The 23,306-nt window shown below is 42.8% G+C and overlaps 1 protein-coding gene across 1 annotated transcript; it reads left to right on the top strand.

Moving 5' to 3' along the window:
* Positions 1–439: 439 nt before the first annotated feature.
* On the top strand, positions 440–22,974 carry NAAA (N-acylethanolamine acid amidase). The gene is made up of 11 exons (XM_058547277.1): positions 440–676; positions 1,321–1,485; positions 3,972–4,098; positions 7,621–7,711; positions 11,245–11,321; positions 16,165–16,337; positions 16,489–16,551; positions 17,316–17,382; positions 17,749–17,777; positions 21,561–21,678; positions 22,296–22,974. The coding sequence occupies exons 1-10, from the start codon at positions 468–470 to the stop codon at positions 21,634–21,636; spliced, it is 1,077 nt and encodes a 358-aa protein (XP_058403260.1). The 5' UTR covers positions 440–467; the 3' UTR covers positions 21,637–21,678; positions 22,296–22,974.
* Positions 22,975–23,306: the final 332 nt, after the last annotated feature.

The following is a 23,306-nucleotide window of genomic DNA, read 5'->3' as shown; positions in this document are numbered from 1 at the left end:
TCCTGTATAAAATCCAGATAAACCTTTTTAAATTTAAATATGAGCAAATGGGGCGGGGGGTGGAGATCCCTTCCTACCACAGTAAGACTCTCCTGCTACCCCTTCGCTACTGAAAATCATTTTCTTCATCTCCCTCCAGGCCGAAGTTGACACCGTCGGCCCACGTGGGTGGGATGGGGCGGAGAGGCTGGGTGAGAAGCCGGGGGCCGGCAGCCTTGAGCGCCCCCGCGGGACGGAGAGCCCGGGAGGGAGGGACGGGGGCGCCGGGGCAGGAAGCGCGGATGCGCGGCGGGGCCGCCCGCTCGCCTCGCCGTTCCGGGTCCCGGGTGACCCTTCGGCCGGGCCGCGCGGGCTCCGCCTCCAGCCCTCCCGGCACCGCCCCGCCTCCTCCTCCTCCTTCTTCAGCGCTTTTCCGGGCGCCGGCCGTGGCCGCAGCGCTCCTAATTGTGGCCACCAGAGCCCGAGCTATGCGAGCCGCGGGCCCGGGCGCGCGCCCCGCGCGGCGGCTGCTGCTGCTGCTGCTGCTGGCTGGGGCCGGGGTGTCGGCCGCCGCCTCGCCCCCAGCCCCGCCGCTCCTCAACGTGAGCCTGGACGCGGCCCCCGAGCAGCGCTGGCAGCCGGTACTGCGGCACTTCGACCCGGACTTCTTGCGCGCCGCGATGGCGCACATCCTCGGGTGAGCGCGGGCGCCGGGCGCGGGTCGGCATCCGCGGGGACACCACCGGGGACCGGGGCCCGAGTGCGGGAAAGCCCAGACGCGCGCGGCCCGAAGTGCTAAACCCTGCCCTCCCTCTGCGACAGCCTTGCCCTCCACCCCACCCCTCTCACTCCCCGGCCTGTGGAGTGGGCAGGGGCGGCGGGGACCAGAACTGGAATTGGAGCTGCTCGGGGCAGCGTCCAGGTTGGAGATGATCCACCGCGGCTGGTTTGGCTTTCAAATTCGGTGTCACCAGTGGCACGCCCGTCCTTGAGTCATTCCAGGTCAGGGTGGCCCGCCAGTTGTTAAGCCCCGGCTGCTCAGCTACGGAGTAGGGGACGCAGCCCACGCCCTCCTTGCAGGCCTCGCTGGCCCACCAAGCCCACCCTTTTGGGGACCATGCTCGCTCCCTGTCTCCGAGTTTTCTTTTTCCCTCCTGGACGCCGCGGATTCGGTGATGCGGCGCTTGGGCTGTCAGCTCTCTGGGGAAGGGAGGCAGCTGGCATTCACTCCTCAGGGTGAGAGTCTTGGGTACCACCCCACCCCCACCCCCAGACAAACACACACTCGCACCCCTCCGACGTCTGAGCAGGTCAGACACCCTCGTGGTTCTTCGTTTCTAGGCATAGGATCCCCAAGTGGGTCCACGCGGTGATCCAAAAGGCGGTCGAGGAGCTGGAGGGCTTCCTGCCGCAGCCCTTCACTGGTGAGATCCGTGGCTTGTGCGACGTCCTGAACCTCAGCCTGGCCGACGGCCTCCTCATCAACCTGGCCTACGAGTCCACCGCGTGAGTGCCCCACGCTGGCCCGGATTAACGTGAGACTGCCCGGGAACTCCTGCCACACCTGAGTGGGCAGGAGAATGTTTTCACTTTGATACAACCAGGGTGGTGTCTGGGCAGCCCGGAAACCTCCAGCGCTTCCTCTTTGCTTCTCTGGGTAAATCTGAGCAGCTGATCATGGGCTTCGAGAAGGAAAGCAACTTCTCTGACCACAACACTGAACTTCTCCTCTACCTGAAGCTCCCTTTTCTCCCTCCACCAATCCAGGTAGCATCCCACTTTGGAAACTCTGCTCCACGTGTACTTTTCCAGGAAGTTTTTTAGATCTAACCCCCCTCGCATCTGGACCCTCTTAAGTTAACCCAGGGACCCTCCAGCCTCATAATGCAGGGGGTCGTCCCAGCACTTGTTTGTCCGCCTGCATTTATCCATGTTTGTCATGGCTAGTGATCTTGACTCCTCTTTCTGAGTCTGTTGCCTCCAGGGCTGGGGTCACAGGGAACACTGTTCTGGCTAATAAGGCCAGCTAGGATTTGGTACGCAGAGTGGGCAGGATAAAATGGCAGAGAAGTGAAAGCAATATGGAGTGTGTGGTTGATTTTAGGCAAAGTGCAGGGGTCCGGGAATTAAGTGAGGTTTTGACTTGGTTTCTGCCTTCAGGACTTACTGTTTTGCCACCAGGCCAGCCTCATCTAGTAACATCTTGTAGCCACTTATAGCTTCTGGCTGCCAAAAGATGATTTAAAAAAAAAGTGTTGTAGGGATAATCAAACTTTACTGCCCCCAGAACATCCTAGGCCGAGCAGGTTAAGAGGCACTGGGACTGCCTTCCTCTTTAGGGAAATGTTTTAAGACACAGCTAAGACACAAGCTTGTTAAATTAAAGTGCTTTTCAGTTGAACTAAGTTAATTTTGCCATTCCTCATTTCCTACCCCCATCTTCTTCCTGTTCTATGTGCCTTTCTCAATGAAAAAATCAATTATCATTTTGTACTTTCACATTCTTTTGTTGGAGTCACTGTATTCAAGCAGATGAAGCAAAAGTTTTAGTAAAAACATTCTGACTTTTGGATTCCATATTAAGGTATATATTGAATTGCCTGACAACAAAAAGCACCATCAGACTCCACCAGCATTAACAAAGGAAATGTTCTGTTTTCATTTCTGATATAAGGCTTTTTGAATCAGAGTAAGACTAGCTACCGTTTATTGAGCCTCCTGGGCGCCAGGCACTGGAGATGGTGTTACCTCTTGTGATGTGTGTGTCCCAAGCCTCAAAAGGGACAACTTGCTGAAAGTCAGGGGCATGGTGAGTGGTCAGAGCTGCTGCTAGAAGCGCGTGTCTCCCCACTGCCCTGCAGAGCCTCTCCCAAAGCGGAGCCCGGCTCCCCATTTGTCCCTGGGCTGTGGGCTACCTCACCAAATGCTAAAACATTTGGGCATGGCATGCAAGTATTGGTGTCTTGCCAATTTTGAAAAATCATCTTTGAGCTTCTCCAAGCTTCGCTTTAGCCAGTTCCAATGTTTTATCAGTCCCTTCCTGGACATGAACTCTTTGAAGTTAAGATCAGAAACCTTGGAAAAAATTAAAACCCGACCAAGCTTCCTTTTTTAAGCAAAAAAATTAGGTAACATTTGTTTTCTCCTAATTTTAAAAGTAATATGTAATCATTATAGAAAATTAGTATATACAGAAAACTATAAAGGAAATTAACCACAATCCTGTTATTCAGAAATGACCATCAGTCATTCAGGGCATTTCCTCTCAGTTTTGTTTGTGTGAGTATACATATCTTCCCTCCCGAGAATTGGACATGCTATGTGTAAATATTTTTCCACATAACATTACATAATCTCAGAGAAAATGGACATTTAGATATGTTAACAAACCTCTTCTTTTCCTCAAAATACTTCAGTCTGGCTGGGAGTTCTTAAAGGATCCTTTTCTCTTATTAGCTCTGTGCCGGGAGCTCTAAGGGGGACGGGAAAAGTGCCAAGCCCCTAAAGAGTTGACCATTTTCCCAAGGAGATGATATAAAACATTTGTAGAACAGAATGGTTTAGTGCCATTGTTCTTGCTCTGAGAAATTCAGAGAAAAGAGAGGGGAGCTTGAGCTAGCTGTGAACGGTGTGTTAAATAGACTACACACTGCCACGCGGAGGATTGAGCAAAGTTCAGAGGCCTACCTGAGCTCAGAACAGGTCACTTTCAGATTTAGATTAGGATGAAATTCTCGTTTAATATGTTTTCAATGCCATGTGAGCTGAGGGCAAAGGTCAAGTAATGCTGAATGAACACTGGTGAGTTGTGTCCAGTTGTGCTTTTCATCTTGAATTGTGAGTCCGTATTCTTGTACAAGAATTATCGCATATGTATCCATTATAAGGAAGAAAACTGTTTTACTTTAAGGACTTATTTTTAAAACGAAAAACTCATTTTCGTTTTTCTTATTTTTCTCATTCATTCATGTTGGACTTCTCCTTTTTCTCAGATTCTGCACCAGTATTGTGGCTCAAGACTCCAAAGGCCACATTTACCATGGCCGGAATCTGGATTATGCTTTTGGAACTTTCTTACGCAATTTGACCGTGGATGTGCAGTTCTTAAAGAATGGGGAGGTATCGTCCATAGAGTATAAGATTCAGAAATCAGAGAGACTTGGTAACCCAAATTAGCAATCATTTCGATGGCCTGCTGCTTAAGTGTGTTATCAGTTTAAGATACAAAAAACATCAAACTCCTGGAAAAACAAAACCACAAGAGAGGTTTAAATCAATTATGCTTATAGAAAGAAGGGTCATTTATTGTTAGTGAGCATCTACTTGAAGAGGTCAATCAATTTTCCTTAGGGAAATCTCCATGGGGGTATGATCAATTGTCAACTTATTCTGCTGAGTCACCTCTTTCCTCTGCTTTCCCATGTTCGGGCTAGGAATAGGGAGGGGCAGCAATGGCTAGGAACACCCAACTTTGGCATCTGGTGGTCCTGGGTTTGAATCCTGCTTCTGTCACTTACTTCCTTTGAGAACATGGGAAATTACTTAAACCCATTTTGCAGACTACAGCTCAGAGAGGTTAATAATTACTTTATGGAGACGCTTATAAAGGTTAAATGAAGTAATCTATGGAAAGCATGTGGTAGATGCTCCTTAAATAGTGGCCAAATAATAAATGGTCCTTCACTCTAAAGTTTAACCCACACCACTCTTGTATGTATGATATTTAAAAACATTATACTTAGGTCATTTTATTTTCAACATAGTCCCTTAAAAAGTGTAATCTAATATGCACTGTTGTCACATTTCTTTAAATGCCTAGAGAGACAGCATTAATCAATGTTCACTGAGTACACAAACCATGCTATTGCCATGAATAAAGCATGCAAAAGCCACATTTTGGCTTTGGGAGACATTGTTTAAGAACAAGGACTTTATTTCATTTGTTCTTTGCATTTAGGGGTTGAGTCACAAATACTAAAAAATCATGTACTAAATACTCATTTGGTCATCTGCTTTTACAAAACAAAAACTTCTCATAAAAAATTTAAACAGTACAGAAATGTTTAAAGTGAAAGCTTCTCCTTTCCCAATTTCATTTCTTTACTTCACGACTATTAAAATTTGATTTATAGCTGAAGATTTACTTCAAAAGTGGTTTTAAGTGGTAACAGTGACAGAATATACATGCAAAATAAATTCTGAATGGAAATCTGCTAAAATGTTTGCAATTATTACTGACTGATGGGACAATAATTATTTTCATTTACTACTTTATGCTTTTCTCCGTTATTCGTCAGTGAGCAGAATTCTTATAAATAGACAAAGGATTAAATGCAATAAAAGTAAATTATTTCAACTGTTCTCTCTAGGACTCACACTAACAGTGTTGCTTCAGTTGTTTTGTTTCTCCTGGAGCTCCCATGAGAAGTAGCCTATTGGCGTGATTTTACTCTCAATGCCCAGGTTATTATTACCAAATTTAACAGTTTACATTTGGGTATTGTCTTTCTGCTGAGGGCTCATGGCCAGTAAATTGTTTTGCTAAATTATGAACAGGTTATCCACACAACAATTAATCTCTTATTCTTGTCCAGTGTTCATAATTTTAAAAGTATTTTCATATCCAGGACCTCATTTGATCCTCACAGCAGCCCTGTGAGGCAGGCCCAAGTCAACATTCTCATCCTTATTTTCCAGATGAGGGGGCCAGGCCTGAGAGAGACTAACTTGCCCCAAATCAGATGAGGGAGATGTGGCAGAGGTGGGACCAAAACCAGGCCTTCAGCCTGTTGTTGGCTTTCTTCCCCAAAACTCGGCCTTAGACTGTAAATTAGAGTCTCTTGCCACAGCTAAGGGTTTATGTTAACTGACCTGCCAGAGAGAATTGGAAAGCACAGACATTTAAAAATAGAGACAGTTTTTGGGGCTGCATGATACAATGTCTTACAAATTATATCTTCTAATTATAATTATATATTATAAAATATCTTAGAAACTACGATGTGATTTTAATTTTCATGACTTTAATTGGCTCGGCTCTTCAAGAGTGACATTAACACCAGGGTCAGTGTATCATGCAAATGAAGTAACCATATGATTACCTTTTTTTTTCATATAATTACATTTTGTATGGGCTTTAGTAGTGAGATAGACTTATTTCCATTTTACTACCATGAATAGAAACGAGGAGAGTTCATGGAAGCCCCTTGGTGACTGTAAGGGAAAAGGTCATTTATAAAACTAAAGCCACTGCATTTTTCCCCTTCTAATTTAGCCACTTTGTAATTTACAACCAGATGAGGTAGAAACAAATGATTAAATGAAAAATATTACTGACAAGATTCAGTTTTCTAACAAAAAATATTAACTTAGGCCTATTCATTTCTCAAATATAAAAATATTAGTTGGGGCCAGCCAGGTGGCATAGTGGTTAAGTTCACGTGCTCTGCTTTGGCGGCCTGGTGTTCACAAGTTTGGATCCCAGGTGCGGACCTACACGCTGCTGATCAAGCCGTGCTGTGGCAGCGTCCCACATATAAAAAGTAGAGGAAGATGGGCACGGATGTTAGCCCAGGACCAATCTTCCTCAGCAAAAAGAGGAGGACTGGCAACAGATGTGAGCTCAGGGCTGGTCCTCCTCACACACACAAATATATACATATGTTAGTTAGCCTTTGTTAAACGGTATGAGCCAGGCACTCTTCTAAGCGCCTCTTTAAAAAATGAAATCTGGCATCTGAAATGACGGATTTGTCTCCTCAGGGTAATATTAATGATGTCTTGCCATCATTAGCGCTCATTACTTTAAAGTGGGAGCAATTCCTATAACTCATGGGATAATTGTGAGGATTGAATGAAAGGTGTATTCTAAATCACTTTTTAAACATTTAAATTTAAAATGTGATTATTACTGATAAACAGTCTCACTTGTTTCCATTTACTTCACAAAGCTTATAAGATGCATGATATTTATCTCTTATAATAAGTCAACACAAGTTTTTAAATCGGAGCCCATTTGCTGCTTCTAGGATGGGGCTTCTTAACCTTCTTTAAGGTGCATGGACCCCTTTGGTGAAGCCTATTGATCCCTTCTCAGGATAATATTTTATAAATACATAAAATAAAATGAGTGGGATTACAAAGAAAACCAGTTATGTTGAAATACAGCCATTTCAATATTATGCTTTTTCTTAACACATTGAATAGTAAAATTTAGCAGTGGGTCTAGTAACTACCATGATTTCAGTGATAAGTATGAACAGTATTTCAAGATATCTGCAACCACCATTATGTGTGTGAAAATATATAATGACTTCTGCTGGTGACAGAGTCGCAGGCACGGCCGTGACGGCATGATTTGTTGCCTGCATTCCTTACAGACGGAGTGAAATTTCAGTTAGAGGTTAGTGAAAATAAAGGTGGACCTTTTTTCCCGTTCAAGCTCACAGATCCACTGAATTCTATCCATGGACCCCAAGGTTAAGCCTTCTAGAAGGCTATTTCAGAGTTTTTATTCTGTTATATTTTATTCATATTATGAGCCTGTAAGAAACAAAATCCATGAAATTGTGGGATAAAACAGGTGATTTTAATTTGTATTTCCTTGGAATGATAAAATGATACTTCATCTCTTGATTTCAGATTGCATTTACAGGAACCACTTTTATTGGCTATGTGGGATTATGGACTGGTCAGAGTCCACACAAGTTTACAGTTTCTGGCGACGAACGAGGTAATCGTAACAAACTCCTGAGCATTTTTAGCTGTATTCCTGTTCAGTCTTACTCAAGTACTTCATTCATTCACCCAATATAACATGTAGATGAACACCTACCATACTACATGGCAGGCACTTCCATTCTAGTCGGAGAGATGGGCAGTGAGCATGTAAGCAGTGAGGATGGTTTCAGGTAGACTTAAGTGCTACCAAGAAAGTAGAACAGGAACATGTGATAATGAAGGAGGGAGTCAGGTGGTTACCACAGGCAGAGGGTCAGGGAAGCCTGACTCACGTGATCCAGGAGCCAGGTCTGCAGAACCTGGGGGAAGACCATTCCTGGTGGATTCCAGAAATAAAAGACACTAGTGTGGTTACAGCATGGAGTGAGAGGGGGAGTAACAGTAGAGGTGGAGAGGAAGGCTGAGGCTGTGGGGAGGGTCATGATGTGGAGTTTGGATTTTAAACATAACGGAAGCCTTAGGAGGATTTTAGGCCAGAGAGTGAACAGATCCGATTTAGATGTTTTAACTATAACTTTGGCTGCTTTGTAGAGATTGGATTGTGTTGGGTTTAGATGGAAGCAGAAGACTGTTAGGAATCTATTGCAGTAATCTGGAGGATATATGATAGCATTATACAGGCAACATCTGTAAAGCACTTTACAGTTTATGGTGCACTTTCTCTTAAGTTTTTTCATTAGACCCTCACAACGGTCGTGTTAGATAGGCAGGGCTGATATTGTTAACCCCATTCATTATGCAGAGGAGGAAAATAAGGCTATGAGATGAAATGACAGTTAGTAGGTGGGAGAGGTGGTTCTCAAACTGATCTCCTGGGTCCTGGCCCAATTGCTGTGTTTGTTGTACAACCCACTGCCATTCCCCCATCTCAGGGGATGTCGTTCAGTTCCACAATATGTGGGAAGCCCAGAGAGAAGCCAACTTTTATCTCTGTCTTCAGGAACTTGCAGCGGAGTGAGGAGAAAGGCATACACAAGGAGTTCAGTGTTGGTTATCTGGTGATCCCCTGGTTGTCTTCACATTGTTATTGTTTCCTTTGCTTAGGTTTATTTTTACCTGTTTACATAAGGCTTTCCCAGGAAGAGGCTGGTTGAGTGTATATCATAGTCCATAGTAGTCAGTTCTTTATCCTAATGTATTTCTTCAACATTTTCTCAAATGTCAGCTGAGTAAGATTGGTTCTCAACCAGTGGTACCCAAACCATGGCATGACAGTTACTAAGATTTTACAGTGAATGTCTGTAAGCATGTGTATATTTATTTAAAAAATGGGCTTTGTTTCCATCGTTTTGTGACTCAAATTGTTTAACTAACTGATTACTAGAAGGTATGAGCAGTTTAAAAATAACTGAGTTATTCTGTAACATAAACATTTAATTAAATATCGTCAAACTACTTTTTAAACACTTTTAAACTTTTTTAACCTTATTTTAATGAAAACTAGTTATATTTTAGTGTACTATGATTGAGTTAAAATGCCTGAACAGGGGCCAGCCCCATGGCGCAAGCAATTAAGTGCGTGTGCTCCGCTGTGGCGGCCCGGGGTTCGCCGGTTCAGATCCTGGGCGTGCACCGACGCACCGCTTGGCAAGCCATGCTGTGGTGGCATCTCATATAAAGTGGAGGAAGATGGGCATGGATGTTAGCCCAGGGCCAGTCTTCCTCAGCAAAAAGAAGAGGATTGGCAGATGTTAGCTCAGGGCCGATCTTCCTCACAAAAAACAAAAACAAGAAAACAACAAAAAAAACGCCTAAACAATAAGGTAACATCTCTTGTTTAATATAGATAATTAAGATATTCAGTTAAGTTTCTGGACATAATGGAGAGTGCCAACAGTGCCTCTAACCCTCCTGGGAAAGGATAAGGATCTGAGGAGGACTACCAAATAGCACAGAGTATGTGAGGCTTAGCAGACCACCTGGGAGTTAAGATCTCAGACCCAGCCTGCCTGGGTTTATATCTTGGTGCTGTCACTTGCTAGCTGGGTGGCCATGACCAAGGTGCTTAACCTTTCTGTGGTTCAGTTTCCTTGTGTGGAAAGCAGGGACGATAGTGACTGCTGTGAGGATGAAATGAGTTTATGTATGTAAAGCACTCAGGGTGGTGTCTGGCACAGAGTGAGGGCCATAGAAGCATGTGTTGTTATTGTCACGTCTCCAGGCCTGACCTCCCCCGAGACTGGAATACCCAACTACCTTCTCAGCATCTCCACTTTGATGTCTACTGGGTATCTCAAACTTCACCTGCTTAAGCAGGCCTCTTGCTTTTTTCTTTTCCCCTTTTCTTGCCCTCACTCTGCCTTCACCCATATCTGTCCCTCCCCTGGGTTTCCATGTTTCAGGAAATGGCACTCCTGGTACCAGGAGAATTCTTTGACCCCTCATTCCCTAAGATTTGTCAGCTCTATCACCAAAACTAGACTCTACCTGTCCGTTCTCTCTACCGCCACTGCTGAGCTAGCTGCCGTCACACCTCTACTGCTGCAGCAGCTGTCCATCTGGTCTCCCTGCTACTGTTCCCACTCTCCTCTAATTTTTTTTTCTACGCAGCAGCTAGCATGATGAAGTTGTTCCCCTGTTTAAAACCTACAGTGACTTTCTGTTTCACTTATAACAAATCCAGAGTCCTGACTCTGACCTCAAAACTCAACACGATCACCTCCTGCACGTCACATCTTATGCCTCTGTCCTTCTCCCTCACTCTATCTGCACTTCACCTCCCCTTCTTTCTTCTCCTGACACCTGCCAAGCTTGTTCCTGCCACAGGGCCCTGACACACATGCCTTCTGTCTGGAATGCTCTGCCCGTCGTAGCTCAATGTCGACAACTCAGAGAGGCTGTCCTTACGCTCCTCTCAAAAGGAGTGTCCCTCATCACTCACATCACTCACGATAAAACATTATTCTGTTTTATTTTCTTTGTTATAATTATCAAAATCTTGTTTATTTAATGGTACCCTAGTTTCTTCTGTTCACTGTTTAATTCCAAGGGTCTGGACCAAATCGGGATATGGTACATAGTAGATGCTCAATGCTTATTGAATGAAAATTTTCTTTGGAAATTCCCTACAGAGATTTTTAAAGATGTTAAAAAGTAATTTGGGGGACTTACTGTAAATTTGTATTTCTAAGAAAATGTAAGCCCAAATTAAACGTAAAGTTCTGAAAGATATGAGCTCTCGACAGAGTTCCTAATACTTACTGGGCCACTTCTCTTAACAGCTACGTAATTTTATTTTGCCTGGGGTAATTAATATAATGATTTCCTTTATCATAATTATCATTGTTTCCAGGAACAAAAGATTCTGCTTTCAAATATATATATATATAAGATGTTTTTATGGTTGCCATGAAATTTGGGCTTAATTTTTGAAAACTGAATGCTAGTAAAATCACTCATCATCCACCAACCTTTCTCCCCCATCAGCTTGTACTATGGGAAGAAATAAGCTTTAAGGCATTTTAACAAGTGGCACTTGGGCAGCAGTTTGTGTATATACTTATTGTTCCTTCCTCAACTCGGCAGATAAAGGCTGGTGGTGGGAGAATGTGATTGCTGCCCTTTTTCAGAGACACTCCCCAATCAGCTGGCTCATCCGCTCTGTGAGTATATTTACTGTTGAGCCACCTCACCCCAACTTCATCTTCTACACTGTGTTCCTGTTGGGATGCTCTGTGTCATTTAACAATGTTGTTTTTGATATAAGAAGCTCCTGAAAAGAATAAGCATCTAAAGGTTTGCAAAAGACATGTGAACCTTTTTGATAATAAGCATCAAAGATAAAAAAAACTGGACACTAGTTAAAGTAGTAGTTGTAAATTATAATTATAATTATAAATATAAAAAATTATAAATTTCCAGTTATAAAATAAATGTCATGGAGATATAGTGTACAGCATGGTGACTATAGTTAATAATACCATACTGCATATTTAAAGTTGCTAAGAGAATAGATCTTAAAAATTCTCACCACAAGAAAAATTTTTTTTGGTAACTTTATGGTGACAGATGTAAATTAGACTTGTGATCATTTTGCAATATGTACAAATATAGAATCATTATGTTGTACACCTGAAACTAATATAATGTTATGTGTCAATGAAACCTCAATACAAATAAAGAAAGAGGGGCCAGCCCGGTGGTGTAGTGGTTGATGTCGTGCACTCTGCTTCAGCGGTCCTGGGTTCGCAGGTTCAGATCCCGGGCATGGACCTATGCACTGCTTATCAGGCCGTGCTGTGCCAGGCGTCCCACATATAAAGTAGAGGAAGACGGGCATAGATGTTAGCCCAGGGCCAATCTTCCTCAGCAAGAAGAGGAGGATTGGCAACAGATGTTAGCTCAGGGCTAATCTTCCTCACCAAAAAAATAAAATAAAATAAAGAAAGAAAGTGGTAAGGACAGATTTTAATCAGTAGTGTACTATTGCAATAGGGAAAAGTGTCCAACATGAACTGAACTCAACTTCAATTTGTACAGAGGTGACTGGGTGTTTTAAAGGAAGAATGAGAGAATGGGGGGGCAGAGGTGAGCAGGGGCTCAGTAGAGTCAGAGAAGTGAAAAATTACAAAAAGCAGAAAGGAGGGGTTGTCCATGTGAAACCTATCTGAGATTGCTAATTGGCACTTATGGAAGTTAGCCTCCTGCCCTCCTGCGGAGACTGGGAGATGGGCGCCCTATCTTCGGGTATTGCCTGGAACAAGCGCTTTGAGTTTTCTCAGGCAGGTGTTCTAAGAGGGGCTGGAGTCGTCCTAGGAATGTGGCCTTGAGCTCTTAGAAACTGTGTTATCATTTGTTCAAGTCTTTATAGGCCGAGGTTGAGGGCTAGGCGAGAAGAGGGCTCAGAGGAGCCTGGCTAGAGTTTGGTCAAGGAGAGAATCTTTGTCGTAGGCTAGAGTTTTCCACAACAGCTGACTGAGGTAAGAGATAACCTTATGCTTTGCTACAAATATAGATGTACCCTCCTTTTAGAATCTCCATTTGCAAATATCTAAATTAGCAAAACAAAGGCATTAGAAGGTAGCCCTACATGAATCAAAAGAAAAGGAACGTCTGCTTTACATGACCTATTAGACAGCTGGGTTCGAGGCCACACATAAATTGTAATTTGACCACAGTAAGCTCGTTTTCAGGAGCACAGCTCTGATGCAAAGATCTGGCCCTGCTGGCTTTGGCCCTTTTGGTCCTTCCTCACCCTGCTGTAAAAGATCTAGCCCTCTGATCTGCAATTCTCTTAAACATTTTACTTGAGTACTCCCTAAAGATGTTGACAAACTATGCGTCCTTCACACATTTTTAAGATGACTTCTAAAATTTTTCATCATAAGATTAAAAAGCTGCAAAAAATCCAGTGTATTTTAAACATTGCCATTTAAAAATAAAACTATAATTTAAATCTATCCACTGGAGCCTAAACACCAAAATGATTTTTTAACTTTTTAGATATAATTTACATACAGTGAAATGCACAGATCTTAAGGGTTTGGTTCAATGTGTTTTGACAGTTGTGCACACTCTATCCATCCATGTAACCACCAACAAAACAAGATTCACGACATTTCCAAGTCCCTGGAAATTTCCCTAGTGCTCCTTTCCAGTCAATTCCCAACCTCCTCTGACACCCCACCTCCCCCCAGGAAATCAATCTTTGACTTATATCACCACAGACAAATTTTACCAGTTCTAGAATTCATATAAAAGAAATCATAGAGTACGGACTCTTTTTCTTTCACTTAGCATAATATTTTTTAAATTTATCCATGTTGTTTGTATCACTAGCTCTTTCCTTTTTATTACTGAAGAAGAATCAAGTGTGTGAATATGCCACAATTTATTTTCCTGTTGATTTCTAGTTTGGGGCTATTATGAATAAGGCTGCTATAGAAATTCTTGGACAAGACTTTTTGTAAACATATCAGTTGGGTAAGTACTTAGGAGTGAAATTGCTGGGTCATAAGGTAGAAGTATATTTAACTGAGATATAATGCCATATAATTTACATGCCATACAATTTATCTATTTAAAGTGTACAATTCACTGTTTTTTAGTATATTCACAGAATTGTGCAACCATCACTACAAGCAATTTTAGAACATTTTCATTCCTGTAAAAAGAAACTCTGTACCATTAGCAGTTACTGCCCATTTCCTTATTTCCTGAGATAGACAGATAAGGTACACATCTCACTCAGACAGTTAAGGTACCTGTCTCACCCTGACTTTGCCACCTGAGTGAAATAAGTCACCACTGCCTTCAGTATTTCTTACTGATGTTTTTTTGCTTCATTCTCGTAGAACTCTGTTAGAGGCAATGAATTCTTTTTTTATTATTATTTTATTGGGGTCATAATAGTTTATAACATTGTGAGATTTCAGGTATACATTATTATTTGTCAGTCACCATATATATGTGCCCCTTTGCCCATTATGCCCACCTCCCAACCCCCTTCCCCTCTGGTAACCACTAATCTGTTCTCTTTGTCCATGTGTTTATCTTCCACATATGAGTGAAATCATGTGGTGTTTGTCTTTCTCTGCCTGGCTTATTTCGCTTAACATAAACCCTCCAGGTCCATCCATGTTGTTGCAAATGGGACGATTTTGTCTTTTTTTATGGCTGAGTAGTATTCCATTGTATATATATATATATATGCCACATCTTCTTTATCCATTCCTCTGTTGATGGGCACTTGGGTTGCTTCCACGTCTTGGCTATTGTGAATAATGCTGCAATGAACACAGGGGTGCATAAGTCTCTTTGAATTGTTGATTTCAAGTTCTTTGGATAAATACCCAGCACTGTGTCATATGGTATTTCTATTTTTAATTTTTTGAGAAATCTCCATTCTGTTTTCCATAGAGGCTGCACCAGTTTGCATTCCCACTAGCAGTGTATGAGGGTTCCCTTTTCTCCACATCCTCTCCAACATTTGTTATTTGTTGTCTTGGTAATTATAGCTGTTCTAACAGGTGTTAGGTGATATCTCATTATAGTTTTGATTTGCATTTCTCTAATGATTAGTGAACATCTTTTCAAGTGCCTGTTGGCCATCTGTATATCTTCTTTGGAGAAATGTCTGTTCATATCCTCTGCCCATTTTTTGATTGGGTTGTTTGTTTTTTATTGTTGAGTTGTATGAGTTCTTTATATATTTTGGAGATTAGCCCCTTGTTGGATATATGATTTGCAAATATTTTCTCCCAGTTGATGGGTTGTCTTTGGCAATGAAGTCTTTGATAGTAGTTGGGGCATGGTATAGGCAACATAATCAAAAAAACATTCCATCACTCGTATTGCCTCACTTTATAATTTTGCTGAGTTTAGAACAAACCAATTCAAGTCTAAATACCTAATAGCAATACATGTAAGGCAGGGAAGAGTCCACAAAGCCCTGCCGTTGGTTGATGGTTTATGGTGCTGAATGATGGTGCCTTTGCAGACACTGATATTTTGAGTTTTTCTTTTGTTTGACCTTATGCCCACCCCTATCCTTGACAATGTGCCCTGGCGCAGTATTCAGGATGGGTGAGCAGAAAATGTACCTCTTTCAAAAAGTGGTGGAAGAGTGAATGGGAAGGGCAGGCTCTCTACCCCAGGATGTTCTTGAACAGATCAGCTTGAGGAAGGAGCACAGATGGAAGCTGAAGATTTGGAAAGTGATCCCCTTAGCTGTCCACGCCACAGACCTCTGGAAGTCTTCATGAACCCCAGGGGTATCTGAACGCCAGTGAAGCTCACTGCTCTAATGCACCTGCTCGCTTTCATCTCCAAGCCTTTGCCAAACTATTCCATCAAGCTAGAACTCTTCCCTACCCCCACTCCCAACCCCAAAACCACCACTTTTACCAGTCTAACTTCTTTGTCTCTTTGGCCTTAGCTCATGCAATACCTCCTTCAGATGCCTCCTCAATGCCCTGGGTGAGGATGGGTCCCCTGCTATGACTTCCACAGCATCTCCTTCTCCTATGTTCACACTCGTTACACTGTATCACCCTTGCCTGTTGACTTTCCTATCGTCCTTGGAATTTGGGGAGAACAAGGACGAGGTCAGTCATACTCCCTGCTTTGTCTCCACACCAACACAGTGCCTAGCACGTAGTAGGTATTCAAGAAATACTTGTTGAAAGAACAAATGAATGAAGAAACGCGGAGAGTCCTTTCTGAGGGTGACTTGGCTAGAAAGCACGCAGCCCAGTCTGGTGAGCTGGACCTAGAACTTGTCAACAGTTCTTTCCTTTTGTGAGAAATCTCATGCTGCTCTTGGCTCCCCACTGAGGTTTCTTCCTTCTCAGGAGCCCTGATGACAAGAGGATAAGTCAGAGCAGTTCAAAATTATAGCCGTGGCTTAATATATCAGGAGAATGTGCTTTGGACCATTTGTCCATCAGTTGGTGTGGAGAACTGCCGGGTATAATGATGCTAAGGCAGATTTCTCTTTCTGTTCAGACCCTGAGTGAATCGGAAAACTTTGAAGCAGCTGTTTACAAATTGGCCAAGACTCCCCTTATTGCTGATGTTTATTACATTGTTGGTGGCACGTCCCCCCAGGAAGGAGTGGTCATCACAAGGAACAGAGGTGGCCCAGTGGACATTTGGCCTCTAGATCCTTTAAATGGAGCGTGAGTAGGATTAAAGTCTCTGGTTATTTTGTATCAATAATCATTTTTTTTTATTGGTGAAACTAGAAGTATTTTTTTATTTTTATACATTTCTTCTTTAGCTATGTCCCAAATGATGTTGGGTAAGACAAGGTGATGTGTTCTGTTTTAGGTGGTTCCGTGTTGAGACAAATTATGACCACTGGAAACCAGCACCTGAGGGCGATGACCGAAGGTAGGCCTCTGTACGCTTTCTGGTTTGCAGTGTTTTCTTGTGGTCAGGAGAATGTGCCGTTCCTATTACAGAAACTGGAGAGGACCACAGGTGCATCCCCTCCCAGAAGATGTACCTTGGCCCCTTTGCCAGTGCCTTGGCTGGGTTGGGAGAGTGTAGTGTGTGGAGGAGAGCACTGGGAGGAGCCTCTTTGGTGGTTGGTTGGGTGTTGGGAGGGTAAGGTTGGCCCTGGCCTCTGGGTCAGGAGCCCTAGATTCCACCGCCAGCTCTGCTAATGAGTCACTTGGGCCTCTGTTCATGCATCTGTAAAAGGAAAGGCTAGAGCAAGGTTCATGGTTTTCTATGTCAGACTTTTTTGGAAGGAAAGCATTTCCCATACTTAAATAAATGAATAAACGAGTTGAGGGCTTTCACTGTCCCTTCTAATTTTGAAAATTCTATAATTATAAGTCAGTGTGTCCCCAAAGAGCAGGTTGTTATATATTTCCTCTTGGCTTTACTGCCCTACATGTTTGGTGGCAACTATTCAATTCCACAGCAATACATTTCACAGTCCTGGCTTCCTTGAGCAGATGGGCGAGTGGGCCCGGCTGTTGAAGTAATTCCACTGTGGTGGTCTGGGACTAGGCAGGAAACACGCTTGGGGGCCAGAGGCTGTTTTGAGGAAAGGAGATAATGAGGCTAGGCCTTGCATTGTGCCTCCCAAAATGAGCGCTGGTGGGGTTCGAGGTTTCCTGAAGTGACCTTGACCATTGTCCTTACAGAACACCTGCCATCAAAGCCCTTAATGCCACGGGCCAGGCAAACCTCAGTCTGGAGACACTCTTCCAGGTAACTTGTGTCACGATGTCCAGCTTTTACCCAGGATGTTTGGTGTCTTTGTTAATAGTGATTAAAAAAAAATTCTCCTCTGAAATTAAGCAAATGTGGTAGATGAAAATGTAAGAGTAAGTTTTCTGAACTTGTTTCTGTATAGGTTAAAGTATTCATCTTCACCTAGGTTTTTCTGCATGTTAAATAAAAGGCACAGTTGTAATATACGTTCATTGTTTAAAAGGAGAAAGGATTCAGAAGTCTGTAACTCTGTCACCCGAAGATACACTAGAGTGTTAAGTGGTTATTTTCTTTCTGCAGATATTCTACATGTATTTCTTCTACCTTTTAATACTCTTTGTAATATGATTTTTTCCTGTGCAGGTTTTGTCAGTGTTTCCGGTTTATAACAAGTAAGTGATGTGTTAAACACATCTGTTCATGCGTCACCGAGAACAGTGGACTCACGTACTCTGGCTCAGCAGGAATCTGAGGTTTCCTGCGGAGCACTTTCTAGGTGCTGTGGATATAGCAGAGAACAAAACAATGTCTCTGCTTTCAGGCGACTAGCATTCTACTGGCAGAGAGAGGGGGGCAGAGGCAAGGAAGGGCAGATAATCAAATACATCCTGTGACAGGTGAGAAGTCCATGAAGAAAAACAAAGGTAAGGAGGATAGAGTGATCCAGAAGGAGGAGGCAGTGACGTGTTCATCCTAAATCAGTCTGGTGGCTGGGGACTACCTTCACTGGTTGTGAACTCCTTAATTTCACTCTGTTAGAACTAAACTGTAGACAGCTTTGGCTTTCCTTTATCTTCCCGGGGAGTTTCTGCTACGCCTATACTCATTCCACAGATAATTCAGTATCTGAGTTAATGTTTCTCTTTTAGCCTGTACTCTTGATAGTTGCATCCTCTGGGCAATGGCTTCTTGAGTCTACAGCCTGGGATTTTACCCACATGCTCTTATGAGGTGAAGCCCTGGGCCATGGCTACCACTGCCACAGGAAGCTCTTAGTTAAACTTGAGAGGCAGCCACCACTGAACTTGTACAGGTAACTCTGAAGGTCCACTGTCACCATCACAGCAAAGCGGAAGAGGCCAACTCTTCATTGTCCCCCTCAAGGGGTTGCCTAATTACCTTATCCACACCTAGGACCAGCTCATTAGGAGTGCAGACTCCTTCTTTTGCTTAGTGAGGTAGGGCTTAATTTGCTAAAATAAAAAAGGAAGCCACTGCAAGTCAACACAGAGTTTTATCTCCTTCTTTTACTTCAATAAGTTCCCAAACCCAGCATTTCTTATTTTCTCATCATCCACTTCTGCTTTCTCCAAGGCAAGAATGTCAAAATGGTATTCTTCAGGAAATAACCGAATGCAGATAAAACCTGTAAAGTGATTTTTAGTTTCAAATGCCGAATTGATTTTTTTTTCTTTGAAATGATCCTCGTTTACACAAATACAAATAGTTTTCCTGATGGCCTCTAGAATAACTTTTGTATGTGGGTGCTTTAAAATTCCTTAGGTATAATGACATTTTCAAAACTATTATTATTCTTTTCACTTTGCACTGAAATAGGAATATATCTTCAAAATATCTCTTTGAAATTTTTTTCTTTAAGTATGGCCTGAGAAAAAGATTATTGCTGGGGGCTGGCCGCCATGGCCTAGTGGTTAAGTTTGGCCCACTCCGCTTCGGCAGCCGGGTTCGGTTCCCAGGCATGGACCTATAGCACTCATTGGCAGCCATGCTGTGATAGCGACCCACATACAAAATAGAGGAAGCTGGGCACAGATGTTAGCTCAGGGCCAATCTTCCTCAAGCAAAAAGAGGAAGATTGGCAAGAGATGTTAGCTTAGGGCAAATCTTCCTCAGCAAAAAAAAAGATTATTGCTAAAAAATTTATTCCATAAACAATATTCTAACAGCCCAAAACAGAAAAACAAATTAGTCAGTATTTTACCCCTCTAACAAAGGAGCTATTTGGGTAACAAATGATACCCAGTGGTATGCTAGAAAACTACCTCTTTGGGGATGGAGGGAGTAAAAAACAAGACTCCGCTGATCTGTAGCATTTATTGACTTCCATGGTGTAAGTACTTCCCCTACCTGGCCTATTGCAAGTTTACAATTGGCTCAGAAACTTCCTGCATATTTAACAGTTGGTTCTCACCAGCCTGAAGGAGCCACTCCAATGTACCCCTGACTGTGCCTATTCCAGTAGGACACAATTTTGCCCTTTTAATATTCATTTTAAAAATGAATATTTTTTGTGTTCTTATAGTTTTTAAAATAATTATATAAATGAGGAATATATCTTTTAAAAATTAGTGTTATAATAAAATATTTGTTATATTTATTTTAATAAAGCATTTTTCATGCTGTGAGCAACCCTTATAATTTTATTTTATGTTATTTTTTTGTGAGGAAGATTAGTCCTGAGCTAACATCTGTTGCCAATCCTCCTCTTTTCTGAGGAAGATTGGCCCTGGGCTAACATCCGTGCCCATCTTCCTCTACTTTATATGTGGGACGCTGCCACAGCATGGCTTGATGATCGGTGTGTAGGTCTGTGCCAGGGATCTGAACTGTGACCCCAGGCCACCAAAGCAGAGCACGTGAACTTAACCACTACGCCACTGGGCTGGCCTCAGCCCTTATAATTTTAAATAGCCGATGTATAGCTAACTGAATGTAGTATAATTGAGTTAAGCATTCCCTAGTTAAAACTTTGTTAAAACTATTAAAACTCTGAAATAAACATATTTGTTCATTTCCGCTCCTTCTTTTGAATTTTTTCCCCCTTGGCTGAATTCACAGAAGTAAGGTTACCGAGTTAAAGGCTATGAATGTTTAAATGGCATCTGAAATGTTTTGTTGAAATAGAATTGTTAGAAATTGGAAACTCAATTTACTGAGTGGCATTTTTCTCTATTGTATAACTGAAAACCCAAGAGGAACTGCATTTAAATAAAAACCACTGAGCCAGAATTAACACAGATCCTTAACTCTCAGGCCCCTTACGTGTAATGATTCTTGTCAGCCAAGGCTGTTCACATCATGCGAGGTTAATAGAAATAAGTCTGAACAGGCGCAATTAGCTCTATGCTGCCCCCTTGTGCTGTGCTACAAAACTACACTCACCTGCAATAGCATTCCATCCCCTGCTGTGGCTATAAGCAGAGAAAATATTAAAACAGTGATGGAGAATAGGATTATGAATAAAGTAAATAAGCAACCAACATCCTGTTCAGGGAACTTCTGTTACCCTTGGACAAGCTCTGCAGGGACTCATAATGCTGTTTTCAGCTGGGTGTACGATTCTGCTGTGGGGCACCAGTGCCTCTAATTCTGCCTGTTCCTGAACAACCCAGCTCCAGATGCTTTGAGCATGCGTCCCAGCTGGTGTCCAGGACAAGGGGTAGATGAAGGAAGTGAGGGGCAGGGGCCCTAGTGTGTGTGTGCATGCATGTGTACACTTGTGCTGCTGTCGTGCAGGTCTCTTGCTATGCAGAATGTTGAGTAAATCACGTTGTACTTTTCATCCTTAGATCTGGACAAGTGGGCCCCTGTCTTGATCCCTGAGCTTTAGAGGCCCCACTCTGGCCTTCCTCTGACCCTCTCTTCATGTAAGGAATCCACTGGGTCAGGGGCATTTGCCCGCCGAGTCTGACCCAAGCACCCGGAACCCTGGAATTCTCAGCCTGAGCAGCGCCAAGCCCATTTCCAGGGCCTGTGTCGTCCGCTTCCCTGAGTGGTGTTCTCCTGATGGCAGTGTGCAGCCGTTGTGGATATCCTGTGCCTCGTGGGAGGCCAAGGGCTGGCTGTTTGCTGGATCGTGCATGCAGTCTAGTTGTGAAGGCTGAGGTGACCGCATACGTGTCACTTGTGGGGTAGGGCAGAGCAAGCGGTGAGGGCCAAGGCCGGCTCTCCCTCATTGCCACAGCGTGGAAGTCCGGGGAGTCTGAGAATTTTAAATTTGAACATGGCCTTCCACAGTGTTGTCAAAATAGGAGGAAAGAACACTTTGCATGGTCGCTGGAATTATACATTTTAAATATTGTGACGTATATGGGCCTCTATTTGTATTCTTGTCCTAGGTCCCGAGTGTTAGGGAAGGGCTTGGTATTTTTTTTTCCTCTTTGGAATATTAGGGAAAATGATGTGTATATAAAAATTGCTCTCATTATTTTCAGCTACACAATTTATACTACGGTAATGAGTGCTGCCAACCCAGACAAGTACATGACTAGGATCCGAAACCTGGGTTAAAAGTCAGTAAGCAGAAGAGTGAATTCACCTGTGCTATGAAAGGTTTGCTAAAGTTTATTGTTTTTCAGGGGGGCAGGGTAGGTGAGTGTGTGCTGGTATTCCTCATAGAAGATGGTATCCTCCTTAACGTTTATACATACAGAATATTTTCTGACAGGCATCTGACATATGATTGTCATTGTGTCAGATTGATGTCACTATTAGGTATTTATTTTGAATTGTTTGTATGAAAGCTAATCTTCTGGTGCCCAGTGCCCTTTGCCCTTTATTAAAACCTCTTCTCAGGGCAAAGTGTTATCGCTTCACTTACTCAGCGGGGTAAATATGTAATAGGACTTACGTGTCCTCAGAGTAATAGTGAGGCAGGCCCAGCACCTTTGCAGCATAAGACAGATTCTGAAGGCAAAGGACACTTAGAGAATTTATTTTAGGCATCAGTGAGCCCATAGGTGAGGGCACAGACACGAGGAAAAAGCAGAAGTCCCTTTGCTGTCCCTAAAATCGAACCTTCTAGGCAGCTGCCTACCAAAAGGACACCTTTCCCTATTGCAAGGACCTTCTGGCGTTTGTAAACCTGATGTTTTGATCATTCACTTATCGTGGGGATGTTAAACATGTGTTTGAATTAAGTGCATTTATTTATTTTCTTCCCTTTACAGATGATTTTTTAAAAATGAAATTCTTGAAGAGCTGCACTTTAAAAAATAAAGTAAAATTATTTTGTGAACGATATAGACTCCTTCCTCATGAAACTCGTCAGCCTTGTGGAGTGGGGGCCAGAGGATCACTTGGGAGCTTGTTTGGGTAACGTGGGTAGTAGGCGTCTTGCATTTGCTTTGCTTCAAGGTTTGCCTTGACCTTCTCTAAGCTTCGTCTATCCCGGCATGAACAACTGGAAGATAATTGGTCTCGGAGGTCGGGCCATATCCTCAGGCTTTCTCAGCTTCTCACCATCACATATAGCTCTGTTGTCTACCTCAGCTTATGAAGAAGTGAGCTGGCCAGACCTTGTGGTTCATCATTGAAGTGCTTCTGGAAGAGTCTGAGAAAAAAGTCTTCTAAAAGAAGTGGAGAAACCTAGTTCAAATAGAACCTGTTTGAATGTTTGTTAGTCTGACCTTTGATCGTCTATTTCCATGTGATGAGATTCTCATTTTTCATAATGTTTCTAATGTTTTTTTAAAAAAATCGATGAGCCCTCCTTTTTCTAAATAGCTACTTTCTTACTACTTTTTGAAAGCAATATGAAACCAAGTTATTTCTGATTGTCACTTATCATTACTTAGTAAAATGTTTAAAGAGATGTTGGCAAGGAGAATAAAAAATTTTTCCAAGACATTTAGCGTTGTGTGCTCCCTACATTCTTACCCTTGAAGTCGCCTGGTTCTAACAGCTGTCCTGAGGAAGCAGCTCTCGAAGATGTTACGTTATTGAAGTGTCAGGATTCAAAGGCATGCACAGCCACTTTGTAGAATTTGATTTTTTTTCACATGTACATGAAAGAAATTTCTTTGAGGATGAACTCGGAAGAGGTTAAAAGCATAAACAATGGAGTTGATTGGATGTTCTTGTTTAGTGTGCCAGCAAAATGAAGGAAAATGGAATTTCTAGAGGGAAATGTTAGCCAGGTATAGATTATCTTTGCCCCGCCATGTCACACACCTCCCTAG

This window comes from Diceros bicornis, chromosome 8, assembly GCF_020826845.1.
Source record: "Diceros bicornis minor isolate mBicDic1 chromosome 8, mDicBic1.mat.cur, whole genome shotgun sequence".
NCBI lineage: Eukaryota > Metazoa > Chordata > Mammalia > Perissodactyla > Rhinocerotidae > Diceros > Diceros bicornis.
The sequence above is the reverse complement of the archived record's forward strand: the minus strand, read 5'-3'. Positions and strand labels throughout refer to the sequence as shown.

Coding starts and splice junctions, on each gene's coding strand:
- NAAA (XM_058547277.1), top strand. CDS start 468: ATGCGAGCCGCGGGCCCGGGCGCGCGCCCCGCGCGGCGGCTGCTGCTG. Junction 677..1,320: donor GCGATGGCGCACATCCTCGG/GTGAGCGCGGGC, acceptor CTTCGTTTCTAG/GCATAGGATCCCCAAGTGGG. Junction 16,338..16,488: donor CTAGATCCTTTAAATGGAGC/GTGAGTAGGATT, acceptor GTTCTGTTTTAG/GTGGTTCCGTGTTGAGACAA.